General features: G+C 37.2%; 1 protein-coding gene across 4 annotated transcripts; it reads left to right on the forward strand.

Moving 5' to 3' along the window:
• Nucleotides 1–1,910: 1,910 nt before the first annotated feature.
• LOC132141286 (glutamine-rich protein 2) lies at nucleotides 1,911–25,504 on the forward strand. Of its 4 annotated transcripts, none has more exons than XM_059550676.1 (20): nucleotides 1,912–2,625; nucleotides 9,438–9,542; nucleotides 9,637–9,717; nucleotides 11,166–11,291; nucleotides 11,625–11,985; nucleotides 12,895–12,980; nucleotides 13,378–13,529; nucleotides 13,698–13,803; nucleotides 14,132–14,392; nucleotides 14,534–14,656; nucleotides 14,726–14,800; nucleotides 14,909–15,073; nucleotides 15,341–15,459; nucleotides 15,928–15,993; nucleotides 17,318–17,419; nucleotides 17,841–18,029; nucleotides 19,209–19,374; nucleotides 19,446–19,557; nucleotides 22,614–22,733; nucleotides 23,513–25,504. In XM_059550676.1, the coding sequence occupies exons 1-20, from the start codon at nucleotides 2,245–2,247 to the stop codon at nucleotides 23,677–23,679; spliced, it is 3,063 nt and encodes a 1,020-aa protein (XP_059406659.1). In that variant the 5' UTR covers nucleotides 1,912–2,244; the 3' UTR covers nucleotides 23,680–25,504. The 4 variants fall into 4 exon arrangements, with proteins under 4 accessions (XP_059406677.1, XP_059406659.1, XP_059406669.1 ...); XM_059550686.1 differs by having other exon boundaries at nucleotides 11,166–11,279; XM_059550694.1 differs by lacking the exon at nucleotides 17,841–18,029 and having other exon boundaries at nucleotides 1,911–2,625.
• Nucleotides 25,505–25,681: the final 177 nt, after the last annotated feature.

Below are 25,681 nucleotides of genomic sequence, written 5' to 3' on the forward strand. Positions count from 1 at the left end.
ATTGTTTTTCCAGTTGCCTTTATTTTCTTTCTTTCCTTTTTAAGAAAACGATTTTGCCAAAGATTGAAGCACTCTTTATAGAAATTTGCTTTATTGTTTTTTTTAGGTTTGTCCTTATTTGTGTGAAATGAGCAAATATGTCAATGAAAGCGATTGCTGATGTAATCAATTGAAAACAGAGAAAGAATGATTTGGGAATATTTTTTTTTGTAATTGCAGTTATACTAATATCAAGCTGGGCTTACGTTAACATGCCATTGTAAATAATAATGCATTGAGAAAGAGTTTTTCTTAATACATTCACAATACGTATGTTACGATCTTCATTCGTAGGAGCTACGTGTACTTTATTATGGTGTAAACGGTTCGGCTTTATTTGGTTCAGAGCAGTCTATAGGATGATGAGGGAAAATGTGACAATCTGGTCTTATACTTGAATGTATCGTACTGTAAAAATGGTCTGTTTTCTTTTATAAATATATGTATATATGGGATTAAAGTCCTTTTTGAGCCTTTGACTCTTGCCTATGTCTTTTTGCAAGCTATATGATTTGTTTTACAGTAACAAGTGTTTTGTTGTGGGACAATGATAAGTAAGGATGGGCAAGAAGATGAAAGCTCATAGAAAGAGCTTACAAATAGAATAGTTGTATTCATGATGGTTTTATATAAACTCTAATGCTTTTAACAAAAGATGAACTAATAAATTGTGAAAGAATCATGTTTATTATTACTTTATTATTTTGAATTGAAAGAAAACAAAATATTCTAAGTATAAATTGTACCAAACTACTTCAAAGTTTGGCATATTAATAATTTCAGCACTTCTTTTGGGACTTTACAACATCTTGATGTTTGGCACTTATTACCCACAAAATAACTTTAATATTAATATATCTGTAATATCTACATTTATTATATATATATAATGCATGTTTTTATTTGATATATGTTTTAGTAAACATCTGAACTGACATTTATGGAAATACATCTTGTTGGCTTTGATGTAAGAAATCTGCCTAACCTCAACAAACCGTGTAACTTGTACAAGTCATTATTTTTAAGTATTTTTTAAGTATATTATTAATAAGAACAATCTTGATAAGGTTAAACAGCAGCTCATAAAGATCTATTATGGACAATTGTGCTTGTAAATATAACTGCTGCAAAGCATTTGTAACAATAATGTGACATACTTTTTAGATAAAAATGTAACATAACTGTACAGAACGATTTTGTGCCTGTCATGGAAAATTTGAATATGATACAAAAATTATTATAATTATTTAGATTGGATGATTTATGTCAATAATGACAAATCTTTATTTTTATACAGTTTTTTTTTTTTATTATTATTATTATTATTATTTTGGCACAATTTTTTATACAGTTTTTTTATTATTATTATTTTGGCACAAATTCATCGGAAGAAATAGTCAAGTTCCAGGTCAAATTTCCAAAAGTTCCTCCAAGAAACACCAACCAACCAAACCAACAAAGAACAAACAAATAAATAACTAATTGCCTGCTTAGAAAACGGCATTATTTTGTTTCGTTTAGTTTTTTTTCGTGAATAAGTAATATTTTATTTATGAATGCATGTTTTGTACACCATGGCTGTTTGTACAGGCCAATGTTGTCTTATATTTTATGTAATGAAAATAAAACGGAGAAAAACCGTTTGTTTGTTACTTTTATCATCACACTATATAATTTCCCTCAGAAATATAAATAATGTAAATCTGTGTGCAGTTCATCGCTCTCAGCTCTCACGTGCTCTACCGATGATGCCACGGAATCAGTTGCTGAGCAACCAAGACGCTGAGGCTCACAACAGAAAGTCATTAATGTTGATCGACAGAGACGTTATCCATTGAGGATAGAGAAGACAAGTGACGCGAGGCATTTTAACCAATCAGCATCGCCGGCAGGCGGGCACAGTGTAAAGAGAAAAGCAATCTCGATGCAATTTAGCGAAGCAAAGCTGCCGGTAACGTGCGAATTAAAAGATGAACAAACGCTGACAGACTTTAGACGCCACTACTAAACATCTTTGTATAATTTTACGATGCTCACATACATGAGAAAATAGCGTAGAGCGTTAAAACTCAGTGATTATGTTTGAAAACAGCCGGAATTGGAATTCGCGTAGCCTACCTGTGTGGAAAGATGTAACGTTAACTCAAAAACCCAGATCTGTGATTGACAGCACCTTATTCTTGGTCTTTTAAACCGTCGAGGAGCATGTCGAGCGACATAAGCCTGCACGAGCTGCTGGATCTCTCCATAGGGACTCCAGACGCCGGATCTGTAAACTTCGGCGCGCTGCACACTTTACTGCACGCCCTCCTGGGACACCTGAAGATTGAGAGGATCACAACTACCTGGAAGGAGGTGGACCACGACCATGACAGCCCAGCCCAGAACAAAGCCTTGCTGCTGGACTCTTCGAGGCCGTACCGGGCGCTGGAGGAGAAGCTGCGGCGGATGGAGGAGCAGATGTGCGCTCTGGAGGCTCTGCCCAGCGCCGCGGAGCTCATGAGGTCCGATACCGCGCTCAGCGACATGTGGACGCTCATGCAGCTCCGCAGAAAGACGCAGGCCAACGAGGACGGGGTGTCCAAGGTAAGATCACCTCTTCAGGCACGAGGAAACAACTGGATGTACTGCTCTGTACTCTGGTCTGCTTAAAAGTACCACAGTATCTTAAAAGCAAACCACGGTAACGCACTGTTCCACACAACACACTACTGTCATGCTTATTATGGTATAATGTTATGGTTAACATGGTTAAACCATGTTTTCTTGACATTTACTGTGATTACACCATGTTTTCTTTACATTTACTGTGATTACACCATGTTTTCTGGACATTTACTGTGATTACACCATGTTTTAAAGGGCATATTGCGTGGAAGCATTATGTTTTTGGACATGAAGCAAGGTACTGTATGTGAATGATAATCATATGTGACCCTGGACCTGGAAATTGAGGTTTATACATGAAATGAAAGCTGAATTTGGCCTAGATACAACTATTTGAAAATCTGTAATATGAACAGTTTTTGGACACAAAGCAAGGCACTGTAAACTGTACAGTGTGTCCAAAATGATTAGAACACTAGTATTTTCAGCAGCTAAAAATGGTTTTTAGTCAATCATTTCTACGTTTTACTGTAATGTGTCAGGATTGAGTCTGTCTCAGTTTGATCTGTTTCTTCATGTTATTCCAGACAGACTGATGATGATCAGTGTGGAGCACTGGCTTATGTTAGACTCAAATCTCACTGGATTATTACAATTAATGGCAAAATGAATGTTTGGAAATGTAAACTGATATTTCTTACTGACCCACTACAGTAAAACATAGAAATGACTGACTAAAAACCATTTTTTTTAGCCGATGAAATAGTAATTTTTGGCCACTACTGTTATAATTTTTTTGTTTTAAAAACGAACACTTGGTAATCAGGACGGAGCACTACTCAAGTAATGCAAGTATTGGTAATTACACCATTTACTCAGATCATCTAAATACTTCAGTTAATTAAATTGGTTCATTTGAAATGTCCACACCTAAGGGATGTTAGTTTGGATTTGAACTGAAAGACAGGAAGAGAAGGAGTTTCATCAGTGACAAAAAATGAATAATTCAACTTTAATTGTGAATAATTATGCTAGTGCGTTCCCTGATATGTAAAGCAGCTTACACTACTCTCAAATTACAATGATAAAATGAAACAAATATTAACCTGTACATTTGAATATGTGAATTCTGTAATTATATTTTGTAATTATTTCGTGAGTGAAGTATGGTCTATCAAATATATATATATATATATATATATATATATATATATATATATATATATATATATATATATATATGTATATATATATATATATATATATATATATATATATATATATGTATATGTATATGTTTGTGTGTGTGTGTGTGTGTGTGTGTAAAAATCTTTAATTTTAATACAGTAAAATATGGCCTTTTTTCAACTATATTTAAGTATTTAAACTGAAAAGCATTTTAAATATCCTTTTTAAAGTCTGAATAAAAAAAGAAGAAAAAAAACGTTAATGAAGGTATTGTGAGTTGAGTTGTCTGTCCGGTGAGCTGCTCCTCTGCTGGGGGTCTGCAGGGACTGAATGTTTCATCATGTGTCTCAGCTGTAGATGACTGATGACAGACCACAGAACAATGAGCGACAGACACTGAGCTCCATTCTCAAATAACACCATCTGTGTCTCGTGTTCTGCACGTTTGTCACACTCCCTAAACCCCTGAGATACTTCAATATCAGTGATGGACGTCAAAGAACAGTTCCTGATCACCACATGGACACATTTCAGTCCAAACACTGTTCTGCTCTACACAGCTGTGTTACTGTATGTGGAGTATATGGTGTATGAGGAGACATCATGACAGAGTCTGCAGAGTGAATCCATTTGTTGTGCACACAAGACGCGCTCTGCTGTATGCTTGCTGAATGTTGAGTTGCAAACAACAGACTTGTGCTTTGCAAAGAGATATCAGGTATCAGTCAAAAGTTTGGACACACCTACTCGTCCGGTTAATATATTCCATGTTTAGTCATGCACTAAATGAAATAGCACAAATGGAAGTACGTAGTGACCAAAAATGCTAAACAAATAGCCAATGTCCCTGTCTTTCTATTCAATAAAGAATGCTGAGAAAATGTATCAGTTTTAATATAAATAGTAAGAAATGTTCTTAAGCAGCAATGTTTTTGAAGGATCATGTGACACTGAAGACTAGAGTAATGATAGTGAAAATTCAGTTTTAATATCACAGAAATAAATAAATAAATATTAGAAAACAGTTAAATAAAATTAAATTGAAAATATATTGAATAAAAATAAAATGTGAATTATTTATTTTACAATAATCATATTCTTACTGTATTTTTGATCAATTTACGCCAGCCTTGCTGATCTTAAGAGGTTTTTTTCAGAAACACTAATAAATCTTTATGACCCCTACATTTTGAACAGTAGATATACATTTGGAATAGAAAATTAAACACGTTTATATTCATATTGAGTCACACTAGACCATAACTGCTTAGGTAGAAAAGTACATTTATAAAATATCATATAGTCTCAAATTAAGCCTTTTAATTAAGATGTTTTGTGTTTTACATAAATATTTTTCAGTTTTTATAAACATTTTTTCCATTTTTGCCTTTTCAAAAAGTCCACCTTTGCACCTTATTTACTCCTAAAGTGTGCCTATTAATACCTTAAAGGTGCATATTAGTAACTTATGGGGCATTTACATGACCATTTACAACAAGAAAAATATTTTTAAAAATACGTTTTAGCTGTTCTTTTACATGACAATGGTGCCTTGAGGACCTGAAAATGCTAACTTTAATGCTAAGTTTTTAAAAATGCTAATTTGTGAAAACAGTGATGTCATGTGCATAATGCATGTTCAGTCTATAGGTAGTCTTACTCGCTTTGCGTTTCGTTGTGAAATTTACAAGCAAGTGAAAATAGTTTCCGATGCCAAACTTTTTTACAGTGTAGACACTCACTACAGTTTAGCCCATCTGTCTTAAATTTAATAGGAAAGTTGACTACAATACTATTGTTGCACTAATAGCGAGTATGACACATCTCACATGACATTCGGTCTCTCCTGAGCTGTGATCACCTCCCCTTCACGTCTTTCTCCATTCTCTGATAAGTCGACAGTAATTAACCTCCCGCAGAGCCGCCGCTTGTTTCACAAACAGTCTGGTGACGTGAGTGCACGGGGAGGTCCAGCTCATCTTCTTAATCATTAATGTTTCGTTTGGGCATGTTTGGAGTCATCCATGGTTATCCGCCAGCGCCCTCGGATGACCCCTGCGGCCCGGCAGCCAGCTGAATCTGGGGAGGCCGAACAGGAATGAGGAGCACGGGCGACTGCGTGGCCCTCTGTACACATGGAGTGTAGCCAGCGGGACACTCACCTTACACATCGTGCAGGTTGTCCACGGCAATGCTTGCGTCAAAGTTAAGACATACTGTGTCACGGTGACCACACAGGAAACTCCGGCTGGTTGGAGTGATGTGCTCAGTTTGGGTTGACGAGGGGGGTCCAGATGGGAATGATTGACTAGGTGTTTGCATACCACTCAAACCGATGGATCCGGTGACTCAGTTTCATGCTCTTTACCAGGTCTGATGAAGTTAGGGTGTTCTCTACTATATTCACTTCTGTTGTTTCAACTGTCAGTTACTGGTAGCAACCGATCGGAGGGTGTGGGGTAGAGACGGGCACTCTGCCCTGAGACCGTGGTGACACACGGGACACAGGACTGTTTGGCTGTGTGGTGATACGCTGTGCCAAGGCACATATCTGAAGAGAAATGACTCAAGTCGTTAAAGAACAAATGATGTCCGACTTGTTAAACAGCTTGTGTGTGTTGTTTGCTTATTAGAAAGATTCTTATCATTCCTAATTACCATAAACAAATGGGCTGTCAGGTTCATCATGAAAAACTGTCCTTTACAAAAAGGACTGTGGCGAGAACACTGTACTATCTGATGTTCAAAAATACACTATTGTTCAAAAGTTTGGGGTCGGTAAGATTTTTTGAAAGAAAGAAGTATCTCGTACTTACCATTTATTTGATCAAATGCAGTAAAAACAGCAATATTGTGAATTATTGTTACAATTTAAAATAAATGTTATATTTGAATTTATTTTAAAATGCAATTTATAGCTATTTATTTGCATCATTATTCGAGTGTCACATGATCTTTCAGAAATCATTTTAATATGCTGATTTGATGGTTAAAAGGGTCATATGACGTTGATAAAAAGAACATTATTTTGTGTGTTTGGTGTTATGCAATGGGTTTAAGGTAAAAAAAAAACATTATTTTCCAAATAATGTACATTATTGTTGCTCTGCTATGCCCCACCTTTCTGAAAACGCATCGTTTGTGACAGAAATGTTACGCACATTAACATACTGTGATGCTGTCTCCTGCCATGACCAGACAAAACCAGTAAAACCCATTACAAACGAGGCATTTGTAATGACTTATACAGTGTTTTTACTATTGCGCTGCATTGCGTATTGTGCCGCGTAAACACACAGACACAAACTACCAAACACACTGTACGACAAGGCATTAGATTGGGCCGTTTTACGGGGGCGTGGTTGACTCTTAACTTTTGTAAAGAATATCTCTTTTGATTTCAGAGTTTAGTCTTTGCAACTTTACAGATCTTCTTTATGCACCAAGAGCTTGTAACACTCCAAAGAGAAAGGAAAAACCGAAATTGCATCATATGAGCCCTTTAGGAAACATTTATTACCATAATTTTTGATTAATATAACAATCTTTCAGGATTTTTTGATAAATAAAAAGTTCAAAACGACAGCATTTTTATGAAATAGAATGTCACTTTTGTATCATTTTAAATGTTTTTACTATCACTTTTTTCACTGATTTGCAAGGTTACTTTGGAAATGTAATACGTTACAGATTAGAAGTTACCCTCTCTAAGTAGTGTAACTGTTTCAATTTATTGAAGTGATATAACTGATTACATTTGCTTACTTTTTGATTACTTTTGTAAATTTCTTATGAATGTTTTCAACTGTTAATAATTTAAAAACATTTAAAGAAGACCGGGTTAACCTTACCATTAGTCTTCAAAAAATAAAGCATATACCGTATTTTTCGGACTATAAGTCGCACTTTTTTTCATAGTTTGGCTGGTCCTGCGACTTATAGTCAGGTGCGACTTATTTATCAAAATTATTTTGTCATGAACCGAGAGAAATGAGCCAAGAGAAAACATTACTGTCTACAGCCGCGAGAGGGCGCTCTATGCTGCCAGAGATGAGCAGCATAGAGCGCCCTCTCGCGGCTGTAGACGGTAATGTTTTCTCTTGTTTCTTGGTTTTAATAAGTAGAAGGTAATGTTTTCTCCTGGTTCTTGGTTCTAAATAAATGCGACTTATAGTCCAGTGCGACTTATATATGTTTTTTTCCTCGTCATGACGTATTTTGGGACTGATGCGACTTATACTCAGGTGCGACTTATAGTCCGAAAAATACGGTACATGAACCCAAATAGGAAATAAAATAGTTAATCGAATAAGCATGTGTCCTAAACTACTGAAACACTGGGGTCTCATATTTTAGAACAGGCGATGTAATTTGGGAAAGGAATCAATTGAGTCTATTTGTGTGTGAAAATATTGTAATTGTTTAAATTTTCATAAGAAATTTTGTAATTTAATTTTACATTTAACGTATTACAGTTACATTTAAATTTGTGTAATTCCGTTACATGTAACTAGTTACTCCCCAACACAGGACTGAATAAAAGTATTAATTTCTTACTACTAAGAAATATTATAGCTTAGTATTTTTCTTACTAATATTATTATTTCACACGGTACTTCCGAAAGGTATGAATAGTGTACCATTTGATGCACCACTTTTTTACCATGATTACCATGGTACATGTCCACAACCTTGGTATTACTATAGCATATGCTCAAAGTCATGGTATTACCATGGTTAATATGTAAAAACTTCATATTTCCATGGTACATATCCAAAAACAAGATGGAAATCCCATCAAAATTTTAAAACAATGGTATTTTCTTGGTATTATGTCCCCAAAAACCAGAATATTACCATATATATGTCCAAATAACCATGGCATGTGTCCAAAAACACTGCATTAATATGGTGCTTTGTGTAAAACAGGTTAACAGCATGTAATAGCTACTTTTTTGCTAAGTGTTGTATATTCATTAACAAGGAAGACATTTTTTATGAATGTTTCCAATAGTATCCACAACACTGTCTCGCTTTTTGTGTGGACAGTCAGTAACAGTCTTGATAGGCAGTGTAATCATCTATTTCATACACTAGTGATCTTCACTTGTCTTTCCGTACACTAGTCGCCCCTTCAGACTAATAAGGGAAACCCAAGACAAATTGATTCATCTAACAGAGCCTCACATGGAGACAAACAGCACTAAGAGTAACCGAGGTTAGACATCAGGGGTCATGCACACATATCAGAAAGTGGTTGGACAGCGATGCCACATCCTGTTTGATTCAGGAGTGATTCCCAGGCCTTGTCATGGTAACCTCTGTCGGGGTTAAAGGTCAGAAGTTCTCTACGCTCTCACAAAAGAGTATATTACATACCTTTCAAAGAAAGAGACACAGAGGATGTGCTTAACTGATTCAGCTGTGCTCTTTTAGAGATTTAGCCTCCTCAAAGTCCAGGCAAAAGGGATAATGGTTTTTTTTTCTCTCTCCCAGGAGCGTGTTGATTTTCCAGTTACTGTTGCCCAGTAGGAGGGGTATGAAATTAAACCCTCTAAATCTTCAAAGACTGAAGTTATTTCAAATCCTGTTTTCTTCCTCAGTGTATGGCCTTAATCCAAGACCTGCTGAAGGAAATCCAGGAACTCAAAGAGTCCAGAGACGATCTGAGACTGGAAGTTGATGCTCTGAACAATCAGCTCAGCCAGGTGACTGCACATGCACACCAATATCATTAATCAAACAATTGTGCTAATAAATATTAAACACTTGTGCGACTTGAGAACATATTGTCATCTTCAGCTGAACATGAATGAGTTGTTAGACCGTATCATGGCTATGGAGCAGTATTGCCACCAAGTGGAAGATTTGGACAACACTACGGTGAGTATTGCTGTTAAGGTACAACCAAGATTTAAACATTTTCTCACTCTCATATTGTTCCAAACCTATATAAGGCTTTTTTTTTCATGGAACAGAAAAGTAGGCATTTAGCAGAAGGTCTGAGCAGATGTTTTCCATACAATGTAAGCATATAGTAACCAGTGACTGTCAAGTACCAAAAACGTTGCAAAAACCATGGTCCATATGACTCAGTTATTCCAAGTTCTGTGAAGTCATGTGCTTTGTGTGGGGAGCAGACTGAAATGTACATCATTATTCATTTAAAATCTTAGCTTGTGAAGACATGTTAAAGCACAGATATACAGTATTAGCAACATTTGAATAAAATTTTACTGGCAAGAAAGTCCACCATCTAAAGTTTAGCGATGTATGAAGCATCTCTTATTATTGCAGCTTTTCGTTGGTCAGCGTGAATTAAAACTAAATTTGCACTTCAGTCGAACTCCAGATTGCACAGATTCATATTTCAAACATTTTGAAGTATTTAAGACAGACTGCTGCTGCACAAATAGCGTATAAAATAACCCATAGCAGATCTATACAGGTGGAGCTGGGGAGGTGGAGGGTTTCAAAGAAACTCTGAATACATGCTGCAGGAACCTCAAGTGAATACTAGCCAGCCATATAAATGAAAGGCAGTAAGCTCATTGGCTGCATCTGCAGAATGAACCAATCAGCTTGTGCCAAGTCGTTTAACACTCTGAATATCATCAGCTACGTTAACAACCATTAGACCTGCGCTGTATAGAGTTATAAGACTGAACTATATATTAAAATAAAATGACTGATTTTGGCAGTAAAAATTTTTACTAATATTATTGTGGAAACCGTGCTTTTTTTCAGGATTTTTTGATGAATAAAAATCAGTTAATAGAAGTTCATAATAACAGCATTTATTTGAAATAGAAATCTTTTGTAACATTATAAATGTCTTACCTGACACTTTTTATGAATTGAATGCATCCTTTCTAAATGTAAATATTAATTTCTTTAATAAAAAATGTCACCAACCCAAACCTTTGAATGGTAGAATTAAAACATGTATTTCAAATTCCATGTATTTATTTAAACATATATATGTTTAAATAATGTTTTGATATGTAGATTTTGACTGAAATTTAATTTATTTCTTAAAAAAAAATAAAAAAAATAAACCATGTCCCAGTCCCTATTCCCTATTGAAAAATAGCAGCTTCAACATTCTGAGATTTTCTCTTTTCATGTTCCACAGAAAAAAAAAATAGGCAAACCGATCTGAATTACATGATGATGAGTAAACATGACATCATGTTCCATATTAGGTGAACCCTCCCTTTAAAATGTCCAAGATTTGCGCTCAAACAATAACATGTTCTTTCAGTGGACGAAGAGACTTTGCTGCCTTTACCTGACACACAAACACATTGTATTTTTCCTCTCTCTCTCAGAAAGAGCTGAAGGACAAGATGGCCCAGTACCCTGTTCCAGAGGAGCTCACGCAGTGTGTCACATGGGAAGTGATGCAGGCTGCGCTCATGAGCGAGAGGCAGAAGATTCAGGAGGCACGTCCAGCTGTAAACACTCAATACAAAGCATGAAGTCAATTTAGTGTGTCCTGCAGCTTTCAGAAGCCAATAACCTTTCACAGCCACGCTAGATCTCACAGGTTCATATCACAGCCATTGTTTGGTTAGAGCAGGCGGCAGCTGCAGTTGAGGCAAACATTGACCAGAATGAATGATTTGCTAAATGTAAATGCATCACCAACATCTACAAACACAAACCGAGGCCAAAAACAAAGACATTCGTCTCAGTGTTTCATGCAAAGTGCAATATACGCTGAAGGACAAGCTGATTCTCATTCATGAGATGCTCTTTGTAAATGACATTCCCTCTTGTATTCCCAGGGGTTGCAGGACACCCTCTCCGCCACTAAAAACATTGCACCCGTTCACCCTTTGAACCTGGGTATCCCGTTCAAAGATGACAGAGCAGGTGCAGGTGGCACAGCTGGTGTAGATCTCCCTCGGCGGGTTTCTCCTCCCCAGCAGTCCCAGTCTGACGGGGCTCTGTGCACTGTGACGGGCCGCCGACTGTCCCGGGTCAGCATTGGGGCTGAGCGCTACCCAGAGACCGTAGAGGCTCTGATGGAGGTGGGCGGATTAAGAGACAGGCACGAGAGTCTGGAGGCCCGCGTGGGACAGCTGGAGGCGAACAAGGCTGATCAGACCCAGCTTCAACATCTGCGTGATCTTCTCAATGCCATGGGTACGACGATTAAAAGGATAGTTCTGCCAAAATTAGCTTGTGTCATTCCAAACCTATTTAACTTTTTTCATCTGTGGAGCATGAGATATTTTTAAGAATGTATCAACCATATATTTTTTTTTCATACTATGAAAGACAATGGGGTCCAAAACATAAATGATAAACTGTAATTGTATGGACAAAAAATACTGAGACATTCTTCAAAATATATTCTTTTGTGCGCTACAGATGAACATAAGTCAACATGATGGCGAGTAAAAGGAAAAAAAAGGATTTATTAATTATATTAGAGCCCACTTAAGTGTATTTAAAGAAAATACACTTTCATGATACTTTTCTACATTGTTATAATGTCAGATTAAAAAAATTGCTCTTTAAATTACATTTTAAATCATTGTTTCAAAAATATTTTCCATGCTTTAAACAAGTACACTTCTGTTGACGTGTTGACACTAGGGCTGTGCGATTAATCAAAATCGTCATAAAATCACGATTTGAGCATGCACGATTTCTAAATCGTTTTCTAGCACGATTTAAGTGGATAGGAATCGAGAGTCATAAAACATACACAAACAAAACCCTGCGGCTCGTGACGATACATTGATGTATAAAATCAATGTATTTTATACATAACTAACGTAACTATCGGTCTGTGCAAGAAACTGAAGATTATTTATATCGTTTTTGCCTCTGATTTTCACTGCTTTATAAGAAACAAAGTCACCTACATCTTCATCTACATCTACAAGCAGATAAACATCACATTTTCATTTTGGGGTGAACTACCCCTTTAAAATGTGCTAAGAATACTTTTATAATGCAATTTTTATTGACAGTAGTTACTATTAAGCTTGTGTGTGTTTAAGTGTGTTTCTGACAGTTTGCTTGAGATGTTGTTTGTTTTTGTAGAAGAGAGGCAGGTTCCTGACCATGTGCCAGAGCAACTGAATCATCTGAGGACTCTTGTGGACAGTCTGCTAGCAGATAAAGAGAAGGTATGACAGAAACACTCACACTGACTATGATTTTAAAATCAAATTAATAACTAATACACCCTAAACTGTCCTTTAAACCGGTCTTTTCATTCAGTTATTGTATCAGATTTTACGATCCCTTAAGAAGCTGGCTTGATCTTTATAATATCTGTAATTATCTAAACAGAGTCTCATCTAGACTTATATTGTTCTTTCAAGTGAAGTGTGACATTTGTGTCAGTCAAACAGACTCTGGCCCGTGACTAAACAACCACTTTTTTCCTCAGTGCCATCCTCAAAATGAGGTTTTGAATCAGATTTAGTTTACTTCTGGGAAGTCTTATGTAGGTCGAACACACAGACACACACACATAGCAGGAGCATGAGCAGCACGTTACAGTCTAGATGACTCCTGTAGGTGTCAGACGTGGAGAGTGTGTTGATGGACACGAGGACGGTGCAGGTGTGTGAGAGTTCAGACTCTGCAGGACAGAGCACAGGTTCAGCCAGCGGTCAGCACACACACTCCTCACAGATAGAGCAGCTGAACCTGCAGACGGCTCACATCAGGTACACATCATTTGTATTTAGTAGTCAAAATTGGTCATTGTATTCATTTTAGACTGACGCTATGTCAGAATCAAAGTCATCCCACTTATTCTTTTATAAGCGGTTAATAAATGATAGAATAAAGCACAATAGAAGTGTTTTTACTGTATGTCACACACACTCATGCAGGATTGCAGTACTGAAGCTGGATGAGAAAGTGCAGGAGCTGATAAGAGAGAAGACGCATGACAGAGCAGAAGAGAGACACAGTGAAGACATACACATACAAGAGCAGGTCAGACAGACAGAACTCGTCTGGCTCATATGGCAAACACTCATGATCAATTTGTTACATTATATACGTTTTTTTAAATGCATTTAACAGAGGCTTTTATCCAAAGCAACTTACAGAGCATTCAGGCTAACATTTTTTTACCTAACATGTGTTCCCTGGGAATCGAACCCACAACCTTGTGCTGCCAACGCAATGCTCTACCACTTTGAGATTTATATTTGTTACTATACAGTATATTACACCTATCGTATATCGGCATGAAATCCGACCTCTGACTTATTATTATTTTTCCTGAACATTCTTTTGATTTTTTACGACTCACCTGTAGTCAAACAGCCTCAGGGCTATGATGGAGGATGTGAGGTCCTCCTCGTCCTCTCTGCTCTCACCAAGTGGACAGCAGGAGGCAGTAAGCTTCAGCAAAGCAGACGGACAGGATCAGGCTCAGAGTTCAGGTCAGGGTCAAGGTCAACAGCAGACAGGAGGTCAGGGTCTGGATCAGGAGGTCAGTCAGTTGTCCCAGTCTCACAACAAACCCGAGGACAAGACCATTCTCCTCACGAACCAGGGACACGAGGACAGGAACAAGGTACATGACACAGAGACAGAGACAGATGTATTTTAGGAAACATCTGGAGGAAACACTTAAGTGAGATGTTGAGGTCTCCTGAGGTCTCCATAAGATCACTGAAATGTTCTTGTATGAGTGTGTGATGTTGTTTTGCTGTAGAGCACTGATCTGGTGAGTGATTTAGAGGGAGCCATACTGCAGCTGCAGTCCAAGTGTGAGAAACTCCACAGAGCATCCAACCTCCTGATGGAGGAACACAGCCAGAAACAAACACACATCGACGTGAGTAAACACAGAGCCTCATTCGACTTCAGTTACTTCCATCGCTTACGCCGCTTGTGGTTTTTCCAGCGTTTGCTCAAGATAGTGGAGGAACTGGATGAAAAGAAAGCTGACAAGCAAGTGGTGGAAATGGAGATTGAAATCGTGAGTTGTTTCTTTATGCAGTTCATAAACAATCCAAGTTCATGAGCTCTTTGTGGTCCCCGCCGGACCATCACAGTCACTCTCAGTCAGTGGATGTCATCTCCTCAGAAAGCAGACAAGCGGGCTCTGGAGAGCAAGGTGAGCCGCATGCAGTTCGACAGCATGTCAGAGCAGCTCAATAACATGTTTCAGGATCTGCTGAGGAAGATCGGCGGTCAGGAGCAGGACTGGAACAAGGTGATCGAGAAGATCTCCACTGAAATGGACTGCAAGGTGAGAGACGGACACACAGAAGCAGTCCTTCTCTGAAGGCTGCTTTGAAAATCTCCATGGTGTAAAAATATTTTCAAACCTTTATGAACTCATATAGCTTAAATGTCTCACTCTTTGATCTTTTCCAGAAATATAGTGACTCATTTTGTATAAGAGCTAAGCATTATGATGAAAAGTTATCTTAAAAAAGGCATCATGGCACCTGGAGAATGTTTTTATGTGAAAATTAAATTAAAGGACTCTGATTGTGTGTGTCATGTTCTGTAGCTGAACCGGACTGAGCTGGATCCTCTGAAGAAACAGCTTGATGACCGCTGGAGGACCATTCATAAGCATCTGCAGACACCTCCCATCCCCGAGCAGGACGACGCCGCTGGATTCAGGAAGTGAGGCACCAGATTCACTTTGTCTAATTGCTATATTTTATATAATTATTTCATTTATTTCTATTATGTGGTTCTGTCAAATGATTAATCTCGATTAATGGCATCCAAAAGAAACGTTTTTGTTCACATAATATGTATTTATACTGTGTGTACGTATTATGTATAATATAAATACAAACACATGCATGTATATATTTAAGAAAAATATGTTACGTTTATATTTGTTTATAGTTATATCAAACATATACTGTACACTAATGCCTGAAGTTCACTACACAAGTTTGTCAGTGTGTACGTTCAGAGCTGAATTCATGATACAAAGCATGCTGAGAAATGCATCTGCCAAGCATTTACATCATCATGTATGTTTCTGTAATGTTGTATTATCACTATGTCTGAATAACCTGTGTTTGACAAACATGATGGAGATTGTATGGAAACATGTGTCTTTGTGCCTCTGTGTCAAAGACAACTAGTGGCCCGGTTTCACTGCATCTCCTGTGATCGTCCCGTGGATATGATGACACCAGGACAGTACGTAAACATTATAAAGCACACCTGACATGACTCTTTGTGGTAACTTCACAGTAAGGTCAGATTCGTTGAAACTAGTTAACTACATTAGTTGACAACTAAGAAAAATACTTGTAAAGCACGTAAACCCTAGCTAACATGAACTAGCAAACATCCGCTAATGTTAACTTTATTGCAGATTTGGGGTCAGAAAGTACATTTACATTTTACATTTTTCATACAGACAATGAAATTAAAACACACATATTCCATGTTGTATATTTCAGTTTATTCAGTAAATTAATTTTGATATTTTCTGTGGGGCTTCAGTTGAGATTCTATTACAGTTTTTATCAATATTTTGAATTTGTTTTTATTTTTATATTTTCTGTTTTCATTGCAATTTCATATTAAGTTTTAGTAGTTTTATTGTAAATTTTTCATCTTTTTAAGTAAAACTAAATTAAAATGAAAAATGTTGCCTTGGCAACTAGCTAAAACAAATACGTTTAAGTTACATTATTTGAGTTAACATTTAGTTACATTTTTTTATAAATAACAAATGTTGTTGTTTTTTTCTTCATGGATGGTTTTAATTTATTTAATAACCCTGGGTTCATTTGAAAGATATCTATATAAAAGATGTTTTTTTAAAAGCAGTAAGATATTAGTCAGTGTGGTGTGACCTGATCTGATCTAATGAAAGAGTATACAAGGCAAATAAACATTTTGTCAATTAAAATAAAAAAATGTACATTTTCAAATAAAACAAAGTCGCTTTTTAAGAATGATTTTGTAGTTTAACAATGAACCCACTGCAACCATGCTTGGGACGGCCCACATAAATGAGCCAAAATGCTTTTCATTTCCTGAAATAATAACTTCTGAACATTAAACATTGGCTGGTTTCTCATTAAAGTAAAATTTGCATGGCTAATGTAATAGAATAGCCTAGTTTAATAATAGCGGGGCACATTGTAACGCAGTGTTCTCCATCTGCACAACTGGAATTTAAAACTGGTTAGTGTCTTCTAGTTAGTGACTATAACCTGATAAGTGACAGATTGGAGTTTAAAATTTGTCTCATTTTAAATGAATGCCAAAAACTTATTTTACTATGGTAGAATAAATGTTTGGTGATATCTTCTAAAGATTTTTGCATTTTGGCACATATACAGTAGTGTTGATACTGCAACTAGTAAATACCATAACATTAGTTTTGCTAGCATGTGTGGAAACATTGAAACCACGTGTGATATTTTGTGTCCCATGTTCACTTGTAAAGTGTTCTCGTTGGACATCCTTACACTGCTGTTGTAAACACTATAGTAATGTGTTTTCACAGGCACTTGGTGAGTCTGCCCTCGGCCCCAGGACTGCCCTCTCACAAGTCCAGCCGGCCCTACACTGTGTATGAGCTGGAGCAGGTGCGACAGCACTGCAGGAGGTGAGACACATCCCACTGCAGCTTTTACTCTGCTTGTCCAGCAGAGGGGATAGAAAACCAGACTTGCTCCTATGTGTTCGGCACATACCGCACAGACATGATCCTCGCTGTTCTGAACTTACAAAAACTAGATACAAGAACTAATACAATTGTTAAACTAAAAGAAAAACATGACATGTAAAAAAAAAAAACATGTATACTTGCATATAAAAAGTCTACTTTAAGTAGTTCACTGAGAGTATACTTTAAAGTGAACTTATGGTACCATACTTGGACATTTCTGCAACACTGGTCCACATGAACAGTGGCAATTAGTGATGAGGTCTTAACTAATTGATTATTGAGATCATTGAGAGTTTATTTGTTTCATCCTAGAACCAGATGCTAACCAGAATAACTTTAAGATGGCTTGTTTTGACAGAGGCTCGGCGCAGGATGAGCATAGCCATGTTTTAATATGCAGGCAGATAGATCCAGAACCCAGTCAGTATCCCAAATCAAGGAGCCCAAAGCTCCCAAACAGCCAGGGTCTGCCAGAGATTTCACGGACTCACTACCGGCCCAACCTGGGTCCAGCAAAGAGGAGCAGCACTCGGTCCATGAGCAAGCAGTGAGTTAGGCTCATGACACACAGAGCAAAGCTTTCTGAGGTAGACGTCAGTTTTACAGACCAGCCACAGATATCTAGTAAATGTATTTTTTAAAACTCTCTGTCCATGTGCTCTTAAGAATAAATGTTCTTTATCGACTTTGACGATTCCACAAGGAAACCTTCAGCATCCATGGGAATGTTCCACTGCACTAAAGGTCCTTTATAGTGAAGAAATGTTCTTCACACTGAAGAAGTGTTCACTGAAAGGTTCTCTGGGGAAACAGAAAACCCCTTTTTGGAATCTTTTTAGAGGGATAGTTCACCCAAAATGAAAATTCTGTCATTAATTACTCACCCTCATGTCGTTCCAAACCCGTAAGACCTTTCGTTCATCTTCAGAACACAAATTAAGATATTTTTGATGAAATCCGAGAGCTTTCTGACTCTCCATAGACACCAATACAACTGGCACGTTCAAGGGCCACAAAGGAAGTGAGGACAACAGGTGCATCCCAAACCGGTACTTTTGCACTATTCTGTGGCGTTTTGTAGTATAAATAATTCAAGTACTGTTCACACTGACAATTCCAACAGGAAAAAGTGCACTTACATAACAAAAAATAAATAAATGAGGTGTGGAATGTTGGACACTTCATGCACTCAACTATCGCAGCTTTAATTATGTAGCGAAGGGTGAGGGGGCTATCAGACTCTGACTATGAATCACAAAATAACCTTATATAATTCATACACTATATGGATGAGTACATAGTGCCTAGTGCATAGTGTATAGTGCGTCATTTGGGATGCAGCTGATAAAATAGTCCATGTGACATCAGTGTTTCAAATGTAATGTTATGAAGCTTAGAGAATACTTTTTGTGCGTTTATTTAACAATTTCATGTTTTCAGTGTCAGTCTTTGAACGACTGATGTCACATGGACTATTTCACTATTTCAATGATGTCCTTACTAACTTTCTTCAACTCGATCGTGGTAGGTCCCTTGCTGTCTATGGAGGGTCAGAAAGCTCTCATATTTCATCGAAATTATCTTAATTTGTGTTCTGAAGATAAACAAAGGTCTAACATGTTCGGAATGACATGTTGCAGGGTGAGAAATTCATGACAGAGGTTTAAATTTTGGGTGAACAATCCCTTAAAGAGTGCTAAGTGATGTTTTCTTGTCTGTTGTGCAGTGAGAGGATCCCAGAAATGGCCGATTACAGTTACCTATCCCGTAACTGTGGGGGCAGCCACACCCTCACCTACCCCAGCCACCGCTACACCCGCCTTCAGCACATCACCCATCTGATCCAGAGCGAAGAGGAGAGTCGGCCCGTGTCCTCTGGACCGCCCAAACAGGTCTGCCACAGAACCCTTTGAAAATGTGATACACAGTGAGTATGTATGAACCGTGAGCTGTGTTTCTTCAGGCAGCAGAGGTGGACATCTTAGGTTTGGATGGACAGGTCTACAAGGGTCGAATGAGCAGCAGAACAGTGAGGCTCTCCGAGACAAGATTTCCCACCATCTCTCCTCGAGAAGGTAAAATCATGCGTCACACTCTGAGCAGCATCCATCCTCCACACACAGTAGAACCCAGAGGAAATATTTGCACAGTAATGACCCATCAAGTTTGATTAAACCATCAAATATAAGGAGTATGTTATATTGGGATTCTGAAATATGGGTTTTGTTAACACGTAACTCACAGGAAATAATGCATACTTTGACTACAGTATAGTCAGATATTAATATTTCATTTGTTCACCATTGTTTTTGATCCTCCTAGGCATTACTCAATAAGGTTTGTGCATGTATCATGCTTAAAATCCTCCCAAAGCTGAGATTCATTCATCAGCTATGAATTTCCCAAAGGTTTTCAATGGGATTAAGTAACACTCTCGCTGCTCGCCTGCGTTGCGTATGTTGTGTGTTTGTGATTGTTGTTTTAGAATGACAGATTCGGTTTGGCTAACACCTGCCATAGTGATTGATTCAATTATAGGCTGAGAATAATGAGCGCAAGCTTTGTATTTTAGCTTTGGCCAGAAATGATGTCTGCACGATTCGACTTGTTTCATAATTAAAGTCACAAAATAGAAAAAATATCAGTTTTACAATTGAGTTACAATTGAATTCTTCTCCACTGCAGCTCTCAAATCTAAATTTCTGTATATGCTAATCCTTCAGAAGATAAATCACATGAGTTACATAGTTACATCTTTCATGGTGCTTTATGATGTAGCACCTTCATTGATTTCTCATTAACATTATTAATTTTTGAGTTTCTGCTCCTATAAATATCATCAATTTGAGAGAACTGGTTATGGACGTCTGTGGAGCCCATTAGGCATATTTCATATTATATTTCAATGATTTTCCATTACTTTTGTGCACTCTTGCAAAAGTATTGCATTCCCCCAGGAACCTTGACGTTCTCTTTCAGAAATATTGTGTTCCCTCAAAAAACTTTGTTTGCTTGCCAATCTTTTGCATTCTCTCATAAAAGTACTGGGTTCCCCTAAGAAGCTTTGTTTGCCCGCTCCAGATCTGGAACAGTGTTAACATGAGAACAGTTGAACACATGAATGACTGATCCTTGGTATAAGACAGAGATTACTGAAACTTTGATTTGGAGTTATGCAGAGTAGTTGGTTGTGTTGTAGTGTTTTTCAGGACTGAGGGAAATAGGACTGAAGGAAGAACAGTAGGGCTTTAGATTGGACTTGGTAGGGGGCCTAGTTTAATGTTGCTTGCTGGAAAGAACCGAACATTTCTATGTTACATAATAGCAGGGCAGCAATGAGAAACCATCTGGAAGTGACAACAGACCTGGAGGAAAATTGGTCTCAGACCTTGCCCTTCGTTGTATCGCCGAATCAAAGAAGATGGTTAAAAGTCAAACAAAAGACACTTGCTTGGCAGATGAGCCGTGTCATGCTTGGCCGAGCAAACCTTTGGCAGCTTATCTATGTCACGAGGTAAAGAGATGATTTATGGGAAATTGAGTCTAGTGTTGAAGGTCAGAAGTTGTTGTTTCCACACAAAGCATTCTTGGAGAAAATTCTTGGAGAAAATATCTCCAGAGAGAGACAATGATGTCAAAACTATTCCAGACAGACCTACCACGAAACCATTGTACCGTTGTTTCAGATTCAATTACATTTTTGCCAATGCTTCATGTGATGAGCAATCCATTGCCTCATAATAAATGTCCTGACAGTCTCTTACCATTGACATTTCTCTGCTTTTGTTGTTATTTTTGCTGAAAAAGCTTTTTAATTCTCTTCAGGAACACAAATGTGGGTCAATGACGATAAAGAAATGGATACATCGGCTGCAGAACCAGCACTCAAGTTATGCAATGAATGATGTGATTGCTTTTATTTTAAAATATGATAGTATTATCATGCTTTACTATTTTGCTTATCATCTAAGTGCAATAATACTACTTTTACTATTTTAAATTATTTTAAGTGCTGTCAAAATTAGCACATTCCTGCAGGCGATTAATTTGCCAGTCAGTAAAAACAAATTTTCCTTTCCTGTTAGCTGTTATACTGTGCTCGTAGCATGTACTCTTCAATTGCATGCACAAATACAGAGGTGTGCGCTGTAGCCTGTATCATTTCGCGAATGAAACTACGAGCATGAGTGTCAGATCTGCGACATGTTCAGTAGCGGCAGCTCTTAAAGTAATAGCAGCCAGATAATCTAATAACCCAACTGCTGTCCTAATGTTAAACAGTAAACAAAAGAGGAAGTCAATAACTTTCAAAGCTTTGAGAATTCATCTATATTTAATTTAGAATTTAGAGTTTGCTAACCTTATTTAATTTCTGTACATTTCGTACTTGTTGAAGGGCCCAGGTAAATATGAGATTTATTAAAATGGGTTCATGTGAAGATTGTTTTAAGTTGACTTAAATTAGAAGTTATGTTTTAAAGTCTAATAAAAGTTCAAATTGACAGCTGTCAATTATACAGTAATGTTAGTATAGTCAACATTTCATTTAATCAGTGGTTAAATATTAGGAAAAAAAGAACAATTTCCTAGAGACATTTTTGTTAGTATTAGTACTCTGTCCTTATACTGTCTTTATGTTGTTTTTACATTCATTTGAAGATTGAATATGAAATGATTGCAATATTAAAGTATATTTTAAAACGTTAATGTTAGGTGGGATTAATCTTGAATAATCGCGATTAGTTTTAGGAAAATGTGCAATTAAATAGTTGTTGTTTTTTTAATCAATTGACTGCACTAATTAGTTACTAGCTATATTTAACAGATCACACAACGTGCAAAATCACCAAGTGTTCTCAGACTAAAAAACGTATGTTCACCACTGCGTATATAAATCCTGTAGCAGATTTAGACAGGTGGTGCTGGGGGAGGTAGAAGGTTTCAGAGGAACACTATAGCATGCTGCAGGGCCAGCTTACAGTGAACTCTGAACCAGACTATTTAAATGTTTAGCAAGCAGCTCACTGACTGCAAAATCAGCAGAGGCCAATCAGCTTGTGCCATAATTGTAGTGATTTAATTGCTGTCAATGTTCTCATGTCTGCCATCTGAATTGTTGATGCTTTTTTAGGCAACTGGAAGAGCAGAGACAAGGTCAGCCGTTCACAGTCCCAGAGGTCCAGTGGAGTGGACGCCGGCCGTGGAAGTCCTGCCCGGCCACAGAGTGCCAAGACTCACCGCAGCTGCTCAGGTGGGTTATGAGGAGCTGACCTTAAACACATTCACAGCAGATGAGCATAAACCCGTTAAAGTTGGCTGTAAATAAACACTGGCTTTTTACAACGCAACCTATTTTAGTTACAAGGCTAACCGTGTTCAAGAGCTGCTAACACTGAGGTGCTGTTCTTGACCTTTGAACTTTAAATACCCTGGCTATGTCCAAGTTGAGGCTCAGCAGGTTATGAGCTGTGTGTATATCTTATCCATGCCTGGGCTAATAGAGAAGTCAAAATATTCAGTGGTAAACAAAGACAGGCTGTTTTTCTGGGCGGCTCCCGAGTTAGCATGTGTGAAATGATCAGTTGTGTTCGCAGAGGATGCTAAACTTGTTTTAGGGTTAGTGCTTTGAACAAACCCTTAATAAGGAGAAGGCAACTTCATTGTGACCTAAATTGAAAAAACAGCCATGAAAGTGTCTCTCTTTAAGTACACTTAGGTGGTCTTTTGTTTCAGTTATTGGATATAAAATATGCAAATACTGATTTTTTTTTTTTAAATATATATGATTTTAAGTTGCATCTTAATATAAAATAAGATTGTATCTGCACTATATGTATACATTCAATACAATTAAGCACTCTTCTCTTCCACAAGACCCTTTAAAGGAGATGTTTTTAAGTCATTCTGTAAGCGTCTGACAGATGCCTCACATGTTTGTCAGGTCACGAGTTGTACGTGATGCAGTTGTGACCGTAACTTACACTTGAATGCCCTTTAACCTTTGCACTCTGACAACCCCCCCACCCACAGCATCCAGCGCCTCAATGAAAGATCGGCCCCAGTCCTCTATGGACTGTCTGTCCCAAAACGTCCCGCTCCAGACCTCATTCCATGACACCACCACAGAGCTGAAAGAAGCACTGGAGCTCCACAAAGAGCTCAACCAATCAGAAGATGGGCCGGTGACATCACTCTAGAGATCCTCCAATAGGAGCCGCTCCATTGTCTGAATGAAATGTTTACAGCAGTGCGCGACAAAAGCTATATGTGAAACAGAAGGTTCCTCTGTAACATTGAGAATATCCATCTAAGGCTTAATAAATGTTTTTTGCAATAGCGTCAGTCATATTAAATATGCAAAACATTGTTTGTCATCCAATGTGATTCTTAATTCGCTTTTACATTCGAAACTCCCTCGCAGTGTTGATCTGATGAATTTGACCCAGTACTTGATGTTAAGTTCAGTTCAAACCAGAACAAAGTATCTGGAATAGATCCATGTCTGTTTCACCTCAAATCTACCTCTTACAACATACAGCAATTATATCTGTCAGATTTATTATTCAGTTCAAGTATTACATTTATTTCCTTTTTGAACCTTGCCTCACAGCGTCATGTTAGAATAGAAAAGGGTCTTGTCCAAACTGGTTTTATAAATTTAGAAGCAAGCTGAAAATTACTAAAGTAGTCAAACCTGTTCATTAGAAGGGGGTGTCCCAATACTTTTGGCAAAATAGTGTATGTTTCAGTTCTGTGATAACACCATGGTCATCGTTACAGTGGGCTATCGCACAGAAACTTACACATGTATAACGCTTCAGTTTACGAACACTCATTGTAAGCATAATTGAGGTCTTGCCTTAAAGTGATGTAAATGTTGATGGTTTTTTGGAGCGACTAGTGACTCATTTCATGACCTTGTGCATTAAGCTTCATTGTCACCCCATTTCCAATTTGGATTTGTCTTGAGAACAATCTGAGGTCACAGATACAAAGGTACTCGGTGTACAATTTTACCATGTGCAGACCACACACATCCTGTAGAGCATCATAGACGTCATTTCCAAATTACTGACACAGGGTTTCATAGAAAAAAAAATAAAAATCACATATGGTTGACAAGGTAAAAATATTGTAATTAATGAGCAATGTTATTATTCTGATGTAAAATGGTAATATATGGTACTAATCAAATAATGGTAATATTATATACACCATGTTACTGTACACCATGACACTAATTTTGTAAAGGACTGTAAATGTAAATGGAAAAAATTATAGGTTTAGGCAGAAATGTCAATCTTGCCATTATTCCAATGCAATTCCAATCCAAAATTGCTTCTTTCGTGGAAAATAAATAATATATTTAATTTAACAAAGATATTAAGTGCAAAATGTCAAAACTGCTTTGTGTTATACAAAATGAATGTGGGGCGGATACTGGGCACTGTCAACAACAATAAATAATATAAAATAAACCATCTAAAAGTCTTCTGAAGTCATAAGTCGAAAGTTGTATCTCTCAAATCTCATTTACTTTTGTGTAATTCCTGTTAACCATTAATGTGAGATGCATAAATTGTTTATTAAACCATTTTGTTTAAGTTTAATGGTACAATTTAACAGAGAATGGATTTACAAACCATGTACAAAACTCTGTTTCCGCTTGCGTTGAAAATACACATATGACAATTTAACCAAGAATGTGTAAACAACTCAAATGTGCGAAAATATACACAAATTCAATTCAGAGTGACAAATTGCAAAGTGATGCATTTATGAATGTTTGTTAGAAATTTGTTCATTTGCACATCATTCATGGATCTAAACGGTCACACTGATATAAAAACTTGAATTTTACGCAACATTACTTTTACGAATGAAATTTCCCTTTTCAGAGCTCCAGTCGCATTCACTTTCACTGTATTAAAAAAGAGCACCGTGAACATTCTTCAAAACATCTGCTTTTGTGTTCTTTAGAAGAAAGTCATTTTTGTAACAGTGTCATGTTTGGCTGACATTATTCTTGCATCAATACTTGCTAGCATGTGAAGTTGTGTAATGATGTCCCAGTTTCAGTCACGTAATCGTATTATTGTTGAGCGAGCAGCTTGAGTGTGTTAACATACCTAGATGGTTACAAAACAAAATTGTTATTATCGGAAATGGGTTGCTGTTTCATGCAAGAAATCCACACTT

Source organism: Carassius carassius, chromosome 1 (assembly GCF_963082965.1).
Source record: "Carassius carassius chromosome 1, fCarCar2.1, whole genome shotgun sequence".
Taxonomy (NCBI): Eukaryota; Metazoa; Chordata; class Actinopteri; order Cypriniformes; family Cyprinidae; genus Carassius; species Carassius carassius.